Source organism: Phocoena phocoena, chromosome 2, assembly GCF_963924675.1.
Source record: "Phocoena phocoena chromosome 2, mPhoPho1.1, whole genome shotgun sequence".
Lineage (NCBI taxonomy): Eukaryota > Metazoa > Chordata > Mammalia > Artiodactyla > Phocoenidae > Phocoena > Phocoena phocoena.
Genome location: NC_089220.1, coordinates 118710424 through 118731651, shown reverse-complemented (window position 1 = coordinate 118731651; position 21228 = coordinate 118710424). Strand labels below are relative to the sequence as shown.

The 21228-nt window shown below is 43.3% G+C and overlaps 1 protein-coding gene across 1 annotated transcript in view; it reads right to left on the bottom strand.

The window, feature by feature from the left end:
- The window catches only part of ETFA (electron transfer flavoprotein subunit alpha), an 85100-nt gene extending 75978 nt beyond the window's left edge, over positions 1-9122 (bottom strand). The window contains exon 1 of the mRNA XM_065871291.1: positions 8960-9122. Within this exon, the coding sequence (XP_065727363.1) occupies positions 8960-8998 (39 nt within the window). The 5' untranslated portion in view covers positions 8999-9122. The remainder of the gene's footprint in view (positions 1-8959) is intronic.
- Positions 9123-21228: the final 12106 nt, after the last annotated feature.

The window sequence follows — 21228 nt, the reverse complement described above, 5'->3', positions numbered from 1 at the left end:
TCTCCAATTGCTTAACTTGACTCATCAATCACTCATCAACTCAGCAAATCCAAATCTTAACTCATCTTTCCCTTGATCCTCCAGTCCCCTCCCATACTGCTTCTCTGGAGTTCTTCAGGGGATGCACCATCCCCTAACAAGTTGCCCAAACCATGATCTGAGAGTCATATCTGGGTTTTTTCCTCAACTCTCACAGCCAATCAACCACTAAAGCTGTAACAATTCTTCCTTCTAAATATAGTATCTCCTAACTCCACTCACTTCTCTCCATCTTTAATTCCACTACCTAGTGCAGGCCATTAACCCTCTCTTATTACTCTAACTGACTCCCAAACCAACTTTGCTCCCCTCCAATCCATTTCTCTCAGTGATCTTTAAATTATAAAAATCCAACGTTATTCTCCTGCTCAAACAAGTCAACTGCTTCCTGCCTCCTTAGGATATGGTAAACTAGACTCCTTAGATTGGCTTACCAGGCATTTATTCTATGGCCTGATCTACCTCCCTAGCCATATATCTTTTGCTCTATTTATAACTTACTTTCGGATACTTGAACTTGCCCTGCTCTTTCTGACCTTTAGCCTGTCCTCACATTGTTCCCTCTGACTTAAGGACCTCTTCCTCTATTACCGGATTAGCTTCCAATCACCCTTAGATTTTCTGCTTAAATGCCAACCCCTCCAAGAAACTTTAGTACAGTGCTGTGGTAAAGAGTACAGGCGCTAGAGCTCCCCTGCCTGTTCTTGTTTTTTGTTTTTGTTTTTAAATTTTCTGGCTGCACTGTGCAGCCTGCAGGATCTTAGTTCCCCAACCAATGATCAATCCTGGGTCCGGGCAGTGAAAGTGCAGAGTCTGATCCGCTGGACAGCCAGGGAATTCCTGCCTGGGTTTAAATCCCACCTCCATCATTACTTCTTTGTGCCTCAGTTCCCAGATCATAAAATGTAGATGATGATAACAACAGTAATAATCTCAGAGTTGTTGGGAAGGATTAAATTAGTAATTGTAAAATAAAGCTCTTGGGATAGTTCCTGGAACATAATAAATGCTCAATAAAAGTTAGCATGAAAGCTTCCTGGATCTCCTCCAACTGGTTAACTTTCCTAGCACCAACACAGTACCCTGAATCGACTTCATTACAGCACTTGACTACACGCACCTGATTACTTTGTCTTCCCTTCTTGATTTTGAGTACAGAGGTCATGTCTGGTCTTCTTACCGCTACAGCCCCAGCTTCTACTTCAATGTCTAGCACAGAGTAGATGTCTAATAAATGAGTTGAAAATTGCTTCTAAAAACTTCTTCATCAAAAGGATAACAAGCCACAGATTGGGAGAAAATATTTGCAAAAAAAATATCTGATAAAGGACTGTTATCTAAAACACACAAAGAACTCTTAAAACTCAACAATAAGAAACAAACTGATTTAAATATGGGCAAAAGTTCTGAATAGACACCTCACCAAAGAAAATATACAGACGGTAAATAAGCACACGTAAAGATGCTCTACATCATATGTCATTAGGGAACTGCAAATTAAAACAAGAATGAGATACCACTACACATCTATTAGAATGGTGAAAATCCAAAACACTGACAACACCAAATGTTGGTGAGGATATGAAGTAATAGGAACTCTGGTGTAAATTCAAAATGGTACAGCCACTTTGGAAGACAGTTTGGCGTTTTCTCACAAAACTAAACATACTCTTGCCATACAATCCAGCAGTCACACTCTTTGGTATTTACCCAAATGAGCTGAAAACTTACACCCACACAATGGGACTTCCCTGGTGGTCCAGCAGTTAAGACTCTTCTGGACTTCCACTGTAAGGGGATGGGTTCCATCCCTGGTCAGGGAACTAAGATCCCACATGCTGTGTGGTGTGGCCAAAACAAAACTTATGTCCACAGAAAAACCTGCACACGGATATCTATGAAAGCTTTATTCGTAATTGCCAAAACTTAGTAGCAATCAAAACGTCCTTCAGGGGACTTCCCTGGTGGCACAGTGGTTAAGACTCCGCACTCCCAACACGGGGGCACAAGTCTGATCCCTAGTCAGGGAACTAGATCCCACATGCATGCCGCAACTAAAAGTTCGCATGCCACAACTAAGGAGCCCTCGAGCCACAACGAAGGAGCCTATCAGCCACAACTAAGGTCCAGTGCAACCTATTTAATTAAAAAAAAAAAAAGTCCTTCAGTAGGTGAACGGATAAACTGTGGTACCACTCAGCAAATGGAGTACTAGTCAATGCTTTAAAATAAAAAAAAGAGCCATCAGACCGTGAAAAGGCATGGAGGAACTGTAAATGCATATTACTAAGTGAAAGAAGACAGTCTGAAAATGCTACATACTATACGGTTTGAACAATGTGACATGCTGGAAAGGAAGAGCTATGGAGACAGGAAAAAGATCAGTAGTTGCCAGAGGTTGGCAGGGAAAGGGAAGAGCACAGAGGATTTTAGGGCAATTAAACTATTTTGTATACTATAACAGTGGATACTTATCACCGTACATTTGTCAAAACCCACAGAATGTATAACACCAAGAGTGAACACTAACGTAAACTATGGATTTTGGATGATAATGATGTGTCACTGTAGGTTTTTCAATTGTAACAAATGTACCACTCTGGTGCAGGACGTTGATAGTGAGGGAGGGAAGAAGGGGTAATATGGGAATGCTCTGTACTTTCTGCTCAATTTTGCTATGAACCTAAAACTGCTCCAAAAAATAAAGTCTATTTTTAAAAAATCTTCTGTTGCTTTAAAAACATCCTTTTAAACTTCTACTTTATACACTGAGCTATAAAAAAACAATTTTAAGACTCTAGATTAGTTACTCCTCAAGGTTATTCATTTGAACCACAGAAAATGATGCAAATAACTGTTTTCTTGATTCTCCTGAGAATGAACATAGCTAGGACCATTCCAGATTCACAGGTAAGAAGTTATTTAATTACATACAGTGAATGCTTAAGGATTATAAATGTTTGTTGCCACCTTACACTTAGATCTTCCTTTTGTGTGTGTGGGTGTGCAAGAAGTTCATTGGGGAGTACTCTTGAGAACGACACTCAGGAGGCATCAAGGAAATAGAACCAGGCAGTGGAAGAAGCTGAACTGCAATATTTGCAGTGCAGTCACTACAAAGCTCTCGGCTGATCTCACAAGGAACCCTGGAACTAGGATGGCCCTTCAGAGTTGTCCAGAACTGAAGCAAGGGGGCCACAGACTTTGGGTGGTTTTTTGGGGTTTTTTTAAGAATAATCAAACTAACACGACTGACGCATTCTTTTATTTCTAATTCAACCCTGGAAATAACGCCATGTTTTAAAAAAAAGCAAGATATGATCAAATAAGAACACATACAATATGTACAGAATTAAAACAATGGTAAACAGGTGATTTAAGATAGCCAAAACTCAAGAATGAAGTGGCCTTCTTATCTAAAGAAAATCCTTCACCCTTACTATTACTTCATCAGCCAATAACAACAGTGGTAAAGCACCTTAGTTTACAAAGTAATTTCACAGGTTTCTCTAGCCCCCTAACTAGATTAATCCTCTCCCCAATTACATATTCCCCAAACACCCTATACACCTTTCCGTCACAATGATCACACTTAAAATAATGTGTTCAATATTTGTCTCTCCCAGTCTGTTTGTACCATGTGGGCAGGGATTAGGTCTGTCTCATCCTCCACTGTGAACTCAGTATCTATCTTTGAGCGTGACACATAGTGGGCATTCAATGAATGTTTAGCGACTAACTGAAAAGTTTCCCCCTAAATGATCAAAATCTAAAAAAGCAACCGTTTTTCTCTCATTGATAACTTAATTATCTAAGCAGTTAATATGTGTATCTACCAAGAACAGTACGCAAACTTGCTAAATCACTAAAGAAATACCCCATCATACTTTTACAGAACTTATCTAGACTACTAACTAGACTTAGTTCCCATCAGTAAAATGTGAAGTTTTCTTCTGCATACCTGCCACATACCCTTGTTAAGTTGACTGGCCTTAATGAGACAGCATTCTTGAAGATAGGATTAAAGGGGTCATCATCCTCTCTCCACCCTTTCAGAGCCAGACTTCTTGAAAACAACGTCCTTAAGCATAAACTCTGCTGCCTCACCTCACTCTTTCTCCTTTACTCACAGCAAACCAGCTTTCACTTCCACTACAACACTGAATCCAGTCTCTTCAAAGTCACCAACAACCTGGGATAGCTAAGTCCAGTGAACACATTTTGGTCCTTCTCTTATTCAACCTTAACAGTTTTGACACTGTTTTTGCTTTTCAGTGTTTTCAGGAGCAACAAAGGAGATTCACTGCTCAGGTGCTCCTGCTGTGCCTTTAACTGTATGTTCAGGTAGTAAACTACCACAGGTGTTAGAAGGAAAAAAAAGTTGGACTCTAACTCCCTACTGTACAAACCCACTCAAAACCTAAAGTAGTAAGAATAAGTTTAATCTACCTCCCCCACTTTTGAAAACTAAGTGGGGTAATGGTAAGGGGGTGGGGGTCGTTTTGCTTAACTCAAAAATTAAGAAGCAGGAACAAACTATAAAATCTTTCCAACTTCTACCGAAAAAGATAAATATATAATTAAAGTTACCCATCCCTATTTTAACATGTATTTTGTAATTTAAAAATGTATATTACATTTCTGTACTTTAACCTCCTTAGTAATAAAATATGATAGCTTTTAATCATGACTAGAAATGTCATATGACATTGATTATATTATTAAAAACAGTCAATTTACTTCACTTTAAAAACAGACAAGACCCTTAAGTAGACATGTTGGCAGGAAGCATAATTTTACGGAATTCCCCTTATGCAATAAATGTTTTAGTACCACATCAAACTTGGCTTTCTTCTTTCAAAAGAAATTAAAAATTGCATGTGAATTACAGAGTTCAATCTCATTCATCAATGATAGACCGGGGACTCTGAAAAATGTCATGTTCCTTCATACCAGTTTCATAGCTTCTGAATCAAGGTAGATACGCCTCCTGTCTGGCAATGAATATAGTAACAGGAAGACTCAAATAACCTTGAAAAGTGTTGCTTCACTCTCCATGTAAAACATCTCTTTGGTATCTTAGTCAACAAATCAATTTCAAATGCAAATGAGTAAAATAATACTAATAATTCAAATCAATAACCCTGCAAGAACGTTAACTACCTATTTTCCTCTTACTGTGTTCCCCAGCTCTTTACTGTAGATGGAAAACACTTTCATTAACAGATAACATTGAGGACCACCCCCCCCTCACCAAGAGACTTTGCTCAAGGCCACAGATAAATCAAAATGAAAATGGAATTTAGATACCAAATGCGAGTCATTTGGCTTACATTCTAACAGTTTAAGGTATCTCTTTTATTTTCACTAGTTGCAATAAATTTACCGTCTTAACCATTTTTAAATGTACAGTTTAATAGTGTTAGACATTCTAACAGTTTAAGGTATCTTTTTTTCACTAGTTGCAATAAATTTACCATCTTAATCATTTTTAAATGTACAGTTTAATAGTGTTAGCTATATTCACATTATGATGTTAACAGTTTAATCTTTTTAATCTTTTAATAGATAAATCTATTATTAAAAATGTGGTTTTGTAGAAACATATCTTCCTGAATTTACTCATGGTTAGCTACAGAACAATTTATTTAAATTGCAAGAGTGGGGATTCAGATAACTCATTTTGACTTTACGGTATCATAAATATAAGTAAACAGGAGCCAGACTGAGGGACTTACACTTTAGAAATCTGGGACAACTTGAGCACCAAAACATTTAAGAGTAGTAATGGATGAAGTAACCTACTGAATGAAGTAAGGATCCATGAGTCCATAAATAAATACATCAATAAGCAAGAAGAAAATGTTCTTTCTTATAATTATACAAAGCTAATAAAAGTAGAAGGAATGGACTTCTCTGGTGGCGCAGTGGTTAAGAATCCGCCTGCCAGGGGACACAGGTTTGAGCCCTTGTCTGGGAAGATCCCACATGCCGTGGAGCCACTAAGCCCGTGCGCCACAACTACTGAGCCTGCGCTATAGAGCCCACGAGCCACAACTACTGAGCCCACGTGCCACAACTACTGAAGCCCGCATGCCTAGAGCCCAAGCTCTGCAACAAGAGAAGCCACCGCAATGAGAAGCCCGCTCATGAAAACGAAGAGCAGCCCCTGCTCGCCACAACTAGAGAAAGACCACGTGCAGCAACGAAGACCCAACGCAGCCAAAAATAAAATAAAATTGATTAATTTTTTAAAAAGTAGAAGGAATGATGAAATTAGAAAAATCGCTATTTTACATCACAGTACTCATTTCTCAGGCAAGAATCATCAACAGATATGGCTAATGGGTGAAAGTCTGATGAGAAACAGAAGAGTTACATAGTTTCAATGTATCTCTCCACAAATTAGTTAAAAATCAGGAACAGATGAGTAGTAATTTGATAGTGGAGAAACCTGCTGAACACTTTAGCCAAGTAATTAACATCACCAATAATGGGATAAACCAACATTATGAGCCTCCTAATATGATGCACTGAGAACACAATACCACTTCTGTGATACTCCTGCCAGTACATAACCTGAAACTAATCGGAGGAAACACCAGACAAACCTAAATCGGGGGACAGTCAACAAAATAGAAGGCCTGTACTCTTCAAAAATGCCAATGCCATCAAAGCCAAAGAAAGGCTGAGGAGTTTTCTAACAAACACTGAAGAGACATGAGAACTAAACGCAAGGCATGATCCCAGAGTGTCCTAGACCAGAATAAGAAATACTGCTACAGATGCAAACTATTACATAGAGAATGGATAAACAACAAGGTCCTATTGTACAGCACAGGGAACTGTATTCAGTATCCTGAGATAAACCATAATGGAAAAGAATATAAAAAAGAATGTGTACACACACATATATAAATGAATCACTTTGCTGGACTGCACAAATTAACACACTGTAAATCAACTATACTTCAACTAAAAAACAACAATAAAAAAATACTGCTACAAATGAGTAACAATTGGTAATACTTGAGTAATATCTACAGATCAGATAATAGTATTGTATCATTGTTAAACTTGCTGATTTTGCCAATTAAACTGTGATAATGAAAGATGAACCTCCTTGTTCATAGAACATATACTGAATTATTTAGGAGTATAGAGCATGTCTGCAACATACATATTATATCAGAAAAGTAATATGTATATATGAGGAAAGAAAGCAAATGTGCCAAACTGTTAATAGCCGGTGAAACTCAGCAAAGCGTTTCGGTGAAACTCAGCAAAGCGTTTTGAGAATTCTTTGTACTATTCTTGCAACTTTTCTGTAAGCTTGAAATTTCTAAATTTTTAAAGTTAAATATGTATGTGTATTTATGTATCCATTTTACAAGTGTTCCCGCTGTTTTCCTATACCCTTGAAATTCAAATCTCTCAAATGTTCTTAATGACTTTAGAGGAGCTACTCAGCATGACTTCAAACTCTGAAAATAAAGTCAAGGTCAAAGTCTTTGGCAAACCACAGCAAAGATTTGGAAATACTGCCTATGTATGTTGGCAGTGTTTATAATGACTTAAGCTAGTCATTCCATTTTTTTCTGTTAGTGCTACAAAATAACTGAGTCCTAAATTCCCCCTCCACAACTACTTCACTTATGCCAGACTTCTATCCTGTCCACATAACTACCTTCCAATTACTGTATAGGTAAGAATCTGGCTCTGATACCTGGAACTTTCCCAAATCCATGACTTTAACTTGTTTATGTCTGAGTCATCTGAGGAAAATTTCTGGGGAAGACTGAACACTGACCTGAAGGATGTGGGTTTGAACTTTGAGTGTACTGGGGGGGGGGCAGGGTTGGGATTTTTTTTTTTTAAGGGAACAAGAATACATAAGAAAAGGGCCTACAGATATCTAGAAATACTGCCAACTATGTTTCAGGGAGAAAATCCCAGCGGTGGGTATGAAAACATGCATGCACAGGAAAAATTGTAGAAAAAGTACAAAATGTCAGGAAAGTTTCTGACCCAAGTTTAGCAATCTTGTCACTTAACCATCAGAGTATCTACAGAATCTACAATAGAAATTTTTACTTGACTCGTAATTGTCAATCTCCAAATACTACTGTCCCATAGCATTAGGACAAACACATATTTTCTATCAGTCTTTCTCACAATAGCAAAATGTGGTAAACTCATGATTTGTAACTAATGAAAGCATCAAAAACTTACCGCTACCAATATCGTTCCCTAGCTATTTAACCAGCAATCTGCTGGTTTAAAAGCAGGTCAGCTTGCAGTAAAAAGACGCCTGCCTTTCAAAATTGGCTACAGCTGTCAGCACAATCACCTAAACGCAGCACTGCCCCATTAGCCAGAGAGCAGAGCAAGTTTCCAAAACCACATTGCCCCTCGCTCGCCCCAGCACTTGACAGTGAGTGGATTCGAAGAGCCGCAATGCATCCAAGGAAAATGTTTAATTCTTCCAGAAACGTCACCTTCCAAGCTGAATTCAGGTTTTAAACTTTTTCCAAGAGGACATGCCGGCGGCGACATTTTCCTCCCTCGGGTAAAGATTCCCCGGGGACTCAGCTGCTCGCTCCCCGTCAAAGGTGGAGAAACTTGCGGCCTGTCAGTGCTGGAGGCTGGGAGAGGGGCTGGGAAGAAGACGGGGAAGAGGAGTGGCAGCGGGAGCGCAGGTTCAGTACTCTGACCTCTGACCTCGACCCCCACCTGGCGGCCCGAAAGGAGGCAAGGGCAGGCCCCAGAACTTTGAGCCCGAGCCCCAGGCCGGGCTGGGCCTGCCAGCGCGAGGGCCAGTCAGGTCCGGGGGTGGCGGTGACCTTCGCTCAGACCTTCACAGGGACAGCAGATCGAGGCTGGACCGTCACCGGGCTCGACCCTTCCCGCCCGGACTCACCGCCCGCCGGAACTGCCCAGGAACCACCGCTCGGAACATGGTCACTGCACCCGTTCGCTTCACACTAGCCTTGAACGTACCCAACTGCACCGCCTCCGCGAGTCACCGTAACGCTCGCGAGACTCGGGAACGAGAGCGGACTCCCAGGCGAGGAGAGCAAGCCCGCGGTTTCTGCCTGCCCATTGGGCGGTCGCGCAGCCAATGGGGCCGGCGGAAAGTTAGGGGCTGGACTTTGGAGTGGGGCAAAGGTGAGGCTTTTAACTAGGAGACGTAGGGGGAAGCCAGGCTAAAGAAAGGCACGGGCAAGGCGGTAAAACTGCCGCTGACCGTAGCCCAGACTGTCTGCCAGCCCCAGTGTGCAACGCTTGTTAGACTGAACTTTCCCACTGAGCTGATGACGTCACTGTCCTGGCTTCCCAGACCTCTAGACGAAGTTCACCTCTCTCACTCTATAATCATTCTTCTGCCTGTTCATTTGCTCACGGATATCAATGTTAACCCCTGCAATGTGCTAAATACATTTTCCAGGTCAGGGGAATATAATAAAAGTATGCATAAAATGTTGACCTCACCAAACTCTGGAGGAAACATACGAGTAAACCTATCATTACTATTATGGGAGGAGGGATTCCTGGAATTGGTGATATTTGAGCTGGGTTCTAGAAGGAGGAACCTCTGGAGCACAAACAGGGAAGGAACATGACAGGAAGGTCCAAGGACAAGGGCAGGATGCTGTGTGCTGCCTGTAGAAGGACGCAGATTGGGAAAGGTCTTGAATGAGGGAGTAACATGCGGCCCCACCCTAGCCCTCTTCTCTCCCCACTCTTCCTATCCCGGGACAGGCCCACCCACACACCCTGGCTTCAGTGCTCTTGACTGCCAAATCTCTTCTGACCCTTGGATCAGCTTATCCACCTGCCTACTGGGCATCTCCTCAGGATGTTCCTCAACACCTCAGACCCACATATCCACAACTGACTGGGCGTTCCCTTCCAGACTTTATTCTCCTCCTGTATGCCCTTTCTCAGGGAATGCTTTCCACCTCCACCCAGCTGCTCAAGCCAAAAACCTGGGGGTCATACTTGACTTGTTTCTTCCTTTCTTCCCTATCCTATGAGTCACTAAATTCTAGCGATTCCACTCCCAGAACAGCTCTCAAATCCATCCAGGACTCTCTACCACGCTCTGTGTTTGCACTGCTGCAGTTGCTTCTTTACTCTTCTCCCAGTTTCCAGTCTTCAATCCATTTCCCACTGCAACCAAAGGGCTCTTTCAAAAGAGCAAACTGGTGATGTTACTCCCCTGTTGAATAATACACTTCAATGGCTGCCCACTGATTTTAGGATAAAATGCAAACCCCTTAACGTGATGTAGAAGCCCTGTGGGAGCTGATCTCTTCCTTCCTCTTTTACCCCCTTTCCATCTCCCATGGCCATACAGAATTTCCTCCACATCCTCCAACGCCCTATTCCTTCTGCCTCCCCACTCTCTTCCCCCTCCCTCTCCCCTTTACTCCTTCAACTGTTTAATACTTATTCATTCTTGACATTTCAGCTTGGACTTTCCTCCCCCCAGTAACTCTGAATTAGACCTCTCCTCCACATGCCCCTATTTCTGCCTGTACTTCACCTGTATATAGCGGCAATTGCCACATTGGTTGTAACGGCCTGGTTACTCGTCTGTCTCACCCATCTGACTGTAAGACCCGTAAAGGCAGAGTCTATCCTACTTTTTTTATTAATGTGTCTTCACACCTTGCACAGTGCCTGGCTCACAGGAGGCATTCAATCAGTGTTTGTTGGATGGATCCACAAATCAATGAGTGACTTGCTAAAGAGTCTGGACTTTAAGCAGGGGAGTGATACACTCAGAAATTGTCTCACTTCCCAATTTTGTAACCATCTACCTTTCGATCCTTGTCGAGTCTACCAACAAATCCCACTGGCTCTACCTTCAAAAGATGTCCAGAATCCAACAACTTCCACCAACATGTCTTCATTCCTCCACCACTACCACCTCCCCTCAGGCCCTTATCATCCCTCCCCTGGATCACGGAAGGAACCTCCTGACTGGTCTTTCTGTTTATACCTGTGCCTCCTGAAGTTTCCTCTCCAAACAGCAGACTGGTTGTGTCCTCTGCTCAAAGCCCTCTTCTGCCACTGCCCGCTCTGTCACTATACCCCAACAGACCTCGCAGCTCCTTGTACACACCAGGCAGCTCCCATCTCTGGCCTTTGCACTCCCGTTGTTCCCTCTGCCTGAAATGCTCTCCCCTGGGGACCCACGTGCCTCTTTTTCTCACTTCATTCAGGTCTCTGTTCAAAAGCCACATTTTCAGAAAGCTCGACCTTGGCCACCCTACGTAAAAGAGCCCCCCTCCTTCCGCACTCTCAGTCGGCTCCTTTGACTTTCCTTCTTGGCATTTATCACCACCTGACAGGATGCACATTTCTATTCATTTGTGTTTCTTGCTAATCTCCCTGCACGGAAATGTAAATTCCCTGGAGCAAGAACTCTGAGCCAACAAACACTCGAAGGGCCCTGTGCTTGGCTTTTGCTCTTGCCTCTGTCTGGAATTCCCTTCCCCACTCAGCAGGCCTCTGCTCCACATTTAACACTCAGCGCATGACATTTCTTCTGTGAGGCTTTCCCCGCCCCTCTAGGATGAACGAACCCTTTCCTCTTCTTCACTCTCCTGGTTCTGTGACCATAAATTGAGCATACGTTACATCCACTTAGACTATGTCTGCGCCCACGTGGTGGGCTGGGGCTCGGGACCCCCTCAGTGAGTCTGCATGTGGGAGGGGCCGTTTAGTATTCCGTATATCACTGTGTTTGCCTCCCAACCCAGTTTCCCAGTTGGACTCATAGTCCTATGGAAGTGGAAAGAAGAGGGAAGTGTGCTTTAAGTAAAAACTGAAAGGGGTATTTTACTAAAAACGATGTAAAAAAGTGGTCCACAAAGCCACCTCTTCCCCTGCCTCCCCACCCATGACAAAGCAGAACACAAAAGAGGAGAGGAGCTTCCCCACCCCCTCCCCACCTCCATCTCCCACTGGGCAGCTTTGGCACCACCCAGCCTCCGGTGAATCAGCAGCAGCTGTGCCCAGCAGAGGCGCGATGCCAACGGAGACAGGGTGGTTCCTGGCAGAGCCGAGACAGAGCCGAGGATGAGGCAGAAAACTGCCCAGGTCTATGATAACTGACCAGACCTGCGCATGAGCACAGAGGGGACGCCCCTTGGGACTTCGCCGGGGAGTGGTGGGGAGTTCTATATTTCACATGCAGGTCAACAACCACTGAAATGTGTGTACGAAAACGTCTAACTTAGAGGGATTTCCCTGTAGATACTTGGGTGTCTGTTTTTCCCCCTCAGTTATGAGCTGCTCTGATGGCAAGACCCCGTGATTTTTATTATCTGGTTCATGTTTAGTGAGTGTTTGTAGAAATGTTTGTCCAAAGAGAAAAGGGAGTAAGAGAGGGTGGGGAGAGGGAGAAAGGAGTTGCCACAGTCAAGCCCTGAAGACTTACTCCAGTCTCTTTGGAAAAACAGCTCACCTCACCTCTTTCCTCTTCACAGGCCAGTTTCAGGAGCAGTTTCTCCAGGATTCCTGGTGAAAACTTAAAAGAGGAGAGTTAGTGGGATGAACTACAGCCCCAGCTGCTGCAGCTCTCTTGGGGGGCCACACTCCTTCCTCGTCAGCCATGCTAAGCTCCCCTTACCATCAGCTGGCACCTCCTCTGGGCTCAGTGGTTTATCTGCTGATCTGAGCCCTTGACCACCAGGCCCTTCTTAGGCCAGGGTTGTTGTACTTGTCCATTTATCGTCACAAGTGGGCAAGAGAGTACTGAGAAGCACCCAAGTGGATCACTCTTGGCCAAGATGATGTCTCCTCTTCGTCCCTGCATACAAGGTGCCCAAAATGCCCAGGTGGCATCTGTAGCTAAATACTTCAGTGGGACTCTTACCGTGTCCTTTGGTGGAAGAGTCCCAGTTTGGAGTCAAAGACCTCTAACCCTGCAGAGCCCAGAGCTGTGAGGTCTGGAAGCCCAATCTCCTCAAGTGCTCACTGAGAGTGATGGTAAAGTAGGCCCCTCCTGCTTCCACCCTTTGGTTCCTGGATCCATGTGTCCTTCCTGCTGGGGACACAGCACCATATAAAGGTCTTTGATTCAAGATGCACATGGCATCCTGGAGGATGAACCCCATCCTCATAAAGTATTGCCTCCAAGCTGGTGCTTCAAGTGGGCCTTCAGGAGGTCATTCTGATGCCCTATCAGGCCAGCAGCTTTGGGGTGGTAGAGTGTGTGACTGGATCAGTGACTCCTGTGATCACAGACTCATTCCTGCACCTCCACTGCAATAAATTAGGTCCCGGGTTTGACATGATGTTATGTAGGATCCCGTGCTGGTGAATCAAATACTCGATAAGCCCTCAGATAGTGGTGCTGGCTAAGGTCTTGGGGGCAGGAAAGGTAAACAGTACCCTGAATATGTGTTAATTCCTATCTGGATGAATCATGGTTCTTCCAGGGTGGAAGGGGTTCAATGTAGTTCAACATGTCACCACATGGCCAGTTGGTGTCCTGGAGGAATGGTACCATATTCCTGGCTCATTCAGCAGCAGCAGTAGCTAGAACAGCCTTCTTAAGTGGGAGCCCGTGCTACTAGGTTCATACTAGCTTCTCTTGCTGTCACTGTGGCCGCTTCATTCATGTACCCTTAGTGCCAGCACTGGGTAGCTGACAGCAGAGGCTGGATGAGGTCATCTGGCCAAGTGATGTTTTGTCTTCTTGGTTACTTAGTGCCTCTTTCATGGTGAATGCTTGCTGGTGGGTGTTAACATGTGATACAAATACTTTCATACTTGGTGCCAACGTCCACACACCCATCCATCCTTGTGTCTCTATCCCAGACCTCTTTGAGCCTAATCCTCCAATCTTTCTTCTTCCAGGCCCCTACTAAGCCATGTAGGCCATTCATCACCACCCCTGAGCTCCTATATATTCTAACCTTGGGGCACCTCTCTGTCCACACAATGTGGATGACCAGGTGCACCTCCTGAAGCTCAGCCCACTAAGAAGAGTTTCCTTCACCACTACTTTCAAGGTCACCCCAGAGTGGGGCTACAATGCAACTGACATCCATTTTCAGTTTGAACTCACATACTGAACCAACTCTCCATAAACCATATACAGGATTTTCTTCCTCTTGTCTGCTGGTTGTGAGGGATCCTACACAGAGCAGTAAGTGTGAACTGAGGATGGGTGCTGCTATAACATGGGGTCTGGCTGCCTGCTCAGGCAACTCGCTCTGCTCTCTGGTCCTACTTGTGCTCAATTCCAGATGTACCATTTCCATCCTAGGACAGACTGCTGCTGCCTACCTGATATTATGACTTGGTGGGTTTGATAGAACCCAGCTTAGGATGGGTGGTTTCTGACATATGGTGACTTGGTGTGGTTACACCAGCTTCCTTTTTGCAAAAGGCACATAAACCTCTGCTGTAGGTGGCATGGCCTTGCTCCAGGGGCAAGGGCCTATTTTGCGATTCCCAGTGGAGGTTGCCATAAACTTCACACAGCATCTCTTCTACAACTGATAGCACTAATACCAGCTATGGAAACATAAATGGCCTAATAGCAGGACTGCTGGGACTAGAGCCTGGACCTGCTGTATAACCTTTTTCTGCCCTGAGCTGCATTAAAGCTGACAGCCTTTTGTGTCACCTGGTTTATGGGCCAGAGCAATATGTCCAGGTGTGAAATATACCATGCCAAGAACCCAAAGCGGACTGCCAGGCGTTATGCTCCCTTATTCATGGTAGGAGGTACAATAATTTACCTCTTTCTTTGGATGGGTTGTGTGGCATTCCCCTGACTCTGGACCCCTAAACATCTTACTGATGCTATCGGCCCCTGCGCCCTTATAGAATTTATCTCCCACCCTCTGGAGTACATGTGTCAGACCAAGGCTTCTAATGTGCTAGCCACCTTTTTGTCCATCTGACTGAGTTAATATGATGTCTTTGTTGTAACAGATCAGGATGTGATGTTTTGCAGGATGTCTGAATGGTCTTGATCTCTTCAGTCTGTCTTACTACAGAAGTTGAAAGTTAACATAGCTCTGGAGCAAAACTGTAAATGTATAATGTTGATGTTCCATATGAAGGCATACTGTGTCTGATCCACTTTCCTCATAGGGATAGGAAAGGACTTATTCACCAAATCAATATCCACATAAAACGTACCTGAGGCTGTGTTCATTTGCTCTAGCCAAGATACCCAAACTGGTGTGGTGGCTGCAATAGGGCTCGTACTTGGGTGAGTTTGAGCTAGTCCACTGTCATCCTCTAGGTTTAGTCTGGTTTCTGCAGGGACAATACTGATGAACTGAATGGAAAAATGACGGGATTCCTTTAGATCCTTAAATGTCGCTTCATTGTATGCTGCCAAGGAGGCCCTCTGACTTTTACACATGGTTTTCAATTGCTCGTTAATCACTCCTAGTCTTTTATATTTTTCTCTAGGGCATCAGTGGAGCTTAGCAATTGCCACCCAATGCCATTGTCTTGTAGTTACTATTTACCCTGTACCTCTCAAATGCCTAGCATATTCCCTTCCACAGGCAAATCATCCCAATTCACCACCAGTGAAAGCTGTAACAATTGAACCACCACTTTATGTGAAGGGCTATCTGTACTCCAGCTACCGGCAGTGAGGGGGTCCTCAGTGCTGGTCTAGCAAAGAGTAATACAGCTCCAAATCCCTATCTCATCACCTGCTTTCTCAGACCGCTCCCATACTCCTGTTTCTATTGGAAGCTGGCTCTGAGACAAGTTTAAAGTATCTGATGACTATTGGGGGGATGCCCTTAAGATTCACACCTCTGTAAAGGATGAGAGAAGCAGAATGGGGCAGAAGGAGAAGCTGGGAAGATATGTAGGCCTGAACAACAATGCCATGGAATGTGAATTATTCTGTTATTGAATAAGTGGAAAAGCACTGTGATTATTATGCAATAACACCATTGCCATCCTAAAACAATACAGTATCTATCAACATTCACAGACTAAACGCTGACCATTATTGTCAACCCGTAGGAGAACAACCATCAGAAAAATTAGAAAATTAAAACTGGAATGTATCATCTGTGATCTTTGAAACTGAATAGCTCATTACATCAGAATTTCTTCACAAATGTAAAGACTGAAAACAAAGCTGCAACCAAAGTAAATTTCTGATTGGCTCATTTGTTAGCCAAACAAGGAAAGCCTTTTTACTGATGGTGATTCAATTAAATTGGGCTTGATTGCAGCAGCTGACAAAATGTGTCCAGAGAAAATTAACTTGTTTACTATGATTAGATTTGGGGGGGGGGTAGAGGAAATGAGGACATGAAAAGCAACATCAATAATCAATTAAAAATCAAGGTAAATTATTTCAAGTAGTTTTCTGTGGCTTTTGATGAGTTAACAGATGTTACCAATAATGCCTGGTTAGTCTTGTTTATTCAAGGAGTCAATGCTAAGTTTGAAGTTACTGTCGAATTGCCCTCCGTGAATAGTCCCTAAGAAGGTGAGAACTAGTCCCTAAGAAGGTGAGAAAACACAAATCAGTACAACCTGAAGTGGAATCCGCTAAGCCAATGGTGGCAAAAATATGTGTGAAGCAGAAAAAGGCTTAGACAAATTTAAAAACTTGTGAAAATGTAAGGTGTGTAAAGCCTGTAGTTATTCATTGTGTTATTTGTCAGCAGCTATTTCCTTGAAAATATTTTGAATCTATCATTTTTCATTGTCTCAGTGTCAGCAGTGAAATTCATTCACTCTCATGGACTCTTATCAGTTCTGTGATTTTTTTGCTCAGAAAGAGAAGCTGAACTTGTGCTACTACATAGCAGTTTGACGGTTTAGCAGTGATAAGGTTTTATTGTGATTTTTAGCTCAGGGCCTAGATTGAAATTGTACTCGAATGTTTACAACAGCTTATTATCATAGCCCCAAACTGGAAATGACCCAAATGCCTATTAACTGGTGAATGAATTAACAAATCGTGGTCTATTGTAGTCCATTGTGCTATGGACTGAACTGTATTCCCTCCAAATTTATGTATTGAAGCCCTACCCCCCAATGTGGTAGTATTTGAAGATGGGGACTTTGGGAGATAATAAGGTTCAGAGGAGGTCATGAGGGTGGGGACCCAGTGATGGGATTACTGCACCCTTCCTCTCTCCCACATTTGAGGACAGAGAGAGAAGGCAGTGTCTGCAAGCCGGGATTACCAGAACCCTACCATGCTGGCACCCTGATCTTGGACTTCCAGAACTGTGAGAAAATATATTTCTGTTGTTTGAGCCCCTCATCTGTGGCATTTTGTTATGGCAGCCCAAGCTAAGCATGATCCATTGTATTCCATTGTAAAACAATAAAAAGGGTACATACTACTGATACACACAACATGAATGAATATCAAAAGCATGCTAAGTGACAGAAGCCAAACACAAAAGACATACGATTCCATTTATATGACAGTCTGTAAAAGGCAAAACTGAAGGGACAAAAAGCTGATCAGTGGTTTCCAGGAGCTGGAATGGAGGGTGGAGATTGACGGCAAACGCGCATGAGGAAACTTTCTATGGAGATGAAAGTGTTCTGTATCATGATTGTGGTATATATATCAACGGTTATGTACATTTATCAAAACTCAACAAACTGTATATTTAAAATTGGTGAATTTCATTATATGTGAATTTCACCTCAGTAAAGTTGATTAAAACACATCCACACACACATACAGCAGGTCACCAGACTGAACCCTCTGCTGATACAATTTACAATCAGGATATTGATGCAAACATAAACTGAAACATTTCATTTTGTAATCTGACCCACATCCTACATTCAATCCACCAGCAAATCCTGGTGGCTCTAGCCTTCTGCTCCCACTCTAGTCTAGCCACTGTCATCTCTCCCTGGGGTTATTGAAGCAGCCTCCTAACTAGCCTCTGAGTCTCTGCTCTTGCCTTCACAGACTATACTCAGAACAATTAGTGATCCTCTTAAAACGTAAATCACATTACACCACCCCGTTCAAACCCTTCCATCGTGCTGGGGAGAAACTCCAAAGCTCTTGCCATGGCTGCAAATCCCTCCCTGATCTGGCCCCTGCTTGGCTCTCCTATTTATTTCCTCTCTCTCCTTCCATTTCAGGTACTCTGTCTCTCTACTCTTCCTCAAACACATGAGCATACTCCTGCCTTGAGGACTTTGCACGTGCTGTTCCCTCTGTTTGGAATGCCTTTCCTTTAGACCTTCTGCTCAGTTTGCTCCCACTTTTCATTCAGGTCTCAGCTTAAGTACTGCCTCCTGGGAGAGACTTTTTCTGACCACCACCAGGTAGTTCCATCTCCATTTTCTCCATCTTCTAATTATGTTTTATTTTTCGGAGCAAGGGCTTTGTTCTATTCCCTGTTGTATCCCTTGCCCCTAGAACAATATCTGGGGCGTGTCAGGACTCAGTACATACTTTGTGAATGAACAAATGAATGAACAGATGAGCTTACTTGCTATGAAGCCTTCTCAGACCGCCTGGCCTGCCTCTCCAGGCCATCTCTCCCTCTTCCTCATCTTTCTGGCATTTGCTCTTTTTGTTTAATTTTAACAACACCTTTATTGAGATATAATTATGTGCCATACAATTCACCCATTTCATGTATATAAATAAATTATTTTTAGCATACAAGCCACAGTCAATTTTAGAAGATTTTCATCACTTCCAAAAGAAACTTCAGGACTTCCCTAGTGGCGTAGTGGTTAAGAATCTGCCTGCATGCAGGGGACACAGGTTCGAGCCCTGGCCTGGGAAGATCCCACATGTCGCAGAGCAACTAAGCCTGTGCGCCACAACTACTGAGCCTGCGCTTTAAAGCCCGCAAACCACAACTACTGAGCCCACGTGCCAGAACTACTGAAGCCCGTGCGCCTAGAGCCCGTGCTCCGCAGCAAGAGAAGCCACCGTAATGAGAAGCCTGTGCACCACAAGGAAGAGTAGCCCCCGCTCGCCGCAGCTAGAGAAAACCTGCACGCAGCAACGAAGACCCAACGCAGCCAAAAATAAATAAATTTAGATTAAAAAAAAAAAAAACCTTCATATTCTTTTTTTTTTTTTTTTTTTTTGCTGTACGCGGGGCCTCTCAGTGTTGTGGCCTCTCCCGTTGTGGAGCACAGGTTCCGGACGCGCAGGCTCAGCGGCCATGACTCATGGGCCCAGCCGCTCCGTGGCATGTGGGATTTTTCCGGACCGAGGCACGAACCCGAACCCGTGTCTCCTGCATCGGCAGGCAGACTCTCAACCACTGCGCCACCAGGGAAGCCCGGGCCTGTGTTCTTAAAACCTGCTTCACAGTTTCAAGGCTAACCCGTGTTCCCAACAAACAATTATTCTGCAATGACATTCTGCCTTTCTAAATACAGCACATGGAAATGGACCGCCCTTTTTAGCAGTGTCTGGCAACGGGACTTCTTTCTTGGTGCTAAAATTACCTGCAAATTATTTTAACTGTGCCACTTTCAGATTCTCCTTTCAACGTATCTGTTCCTTCCCATGCGTTGTCATTTCTCTATTTGAAAGTCATGACCGTGAAACCTCAAACATTTATAGGTTATGCAAACTGCTTCTTTTGGTATATTTTTAATAATCACTGCTCTTATTATTACCAGATGTTGAAATCGCAAATGATAACAAAGTGACAGACTTTCAGGGTAAGATTATTCGGGCAAGAGAAATACGGCTTTTTGTTCTCTGAGAGATAGCGCGTGTCTTGCCTGGATTTGTATCCATTTTTTCCCACTTTTAGCTGAGGTGTCTTAGACAAATTCTTTAATTTCACGGATCCTTTGTGTCTTCATTGGTAAAGAGTGCTGTTAATGCCTCTTTCATAGAGTTTTGTTGAGAAATGTGTGGGATTTTATGTTATTTATTATTATCAATTAGTTATTAGTTATCTATTGCTGTGTAACAAATTACCTCCAAATTTAGCAGCTTGAAACAATGTTTTTTATCTCACACAGTTTCAGAGTACTAGAAATTGAGTGCTTTAGCCGGGTGGTTCTAGCTTAGAATCTCTCACAAGATTGCATTCCAACTATTGGCCAGGGATGCAGTCTCAGCAGACTTAAATGGGATCAGAGGATTTGCCTCTAAGCTCACTCATGTGGCTGTTGGCAGGAGGCTTCAGTTCCTCACCGTGGGGACCTATCCATATGGCTTCTCCCAAAGGCAGTGATCAGAGATTAAGATGGAGACAGAGATACCAAAACATAAGCTGCAGTCTTTTATAACCTAAACTCGATGGTGACATACCATCATGACTGCCATATTCTACTGGTCACACTAACCAACCCTGTTACACTATGGCAGAGGACTGTGCCAGGGTGACTAGAACAGGAGGCAGGGATCACTGGAGGCCATGGTGGAGGCTGGGTACCACCTATAGATAGAGTACCCAGAAGGCATACCTGAACACCACGAATTCAACAGCCCTTCTAGGCTCAGGAGATATAAAATAGACATTGTCCTCGCCCCCCACGACTCTCACTCAAGAGACCCATAGTAAGTGCTCAAGAAATGTGTTTTTCCCTCAAGAAAAAGAAAGAAACAAACAAAAACTTCACAAAAGGAGATCTTGCTAATCAGAGGTATAGCCATGATCGAGGTAATTCCCGCTAGGGAAAGTAGGGAAACTCTCCCTAAGAGTGACTATTACAAGTTGGATGACTGCAATTTTGTTTAGAGCCTGAGAATTTCTGTTAAGGATCCTGCGGAAGTAAAGACAGCCATTATAATTGTCTGTGAGAAAAAGGCGTACTAGGCAAACTGATGGTATCCACAGCCCAGCAAACAAGGTTATTTTCCAAAACTATCTTTTCAGACATTGGCTGCATCTATAGGCACGCTAATAAGGTTCTAAAGTCCTGGGCTCCTTATCTCTGTGTAAAAGCAACTGAGGTGGGACCGCTATTTGGCAATGACTCATCCACTGTCAATTTTGTTGATGTTTAACATAACGTGTATATATAGATAATGTATGTACTATATAATAAGGTGACCTTGAGTTTAACATCTTCTAGAAGGCACTCTGACCTCCCAGTTTACCCTAATTAGTGAGGTTTTACTCCCTTGATATTTTACCTGCGCTAAAATATTCATATTTCAGGTTCTTAGAGGAGGCATGTATGACTCACGGGATTAATGGCAAAGGAATTTGC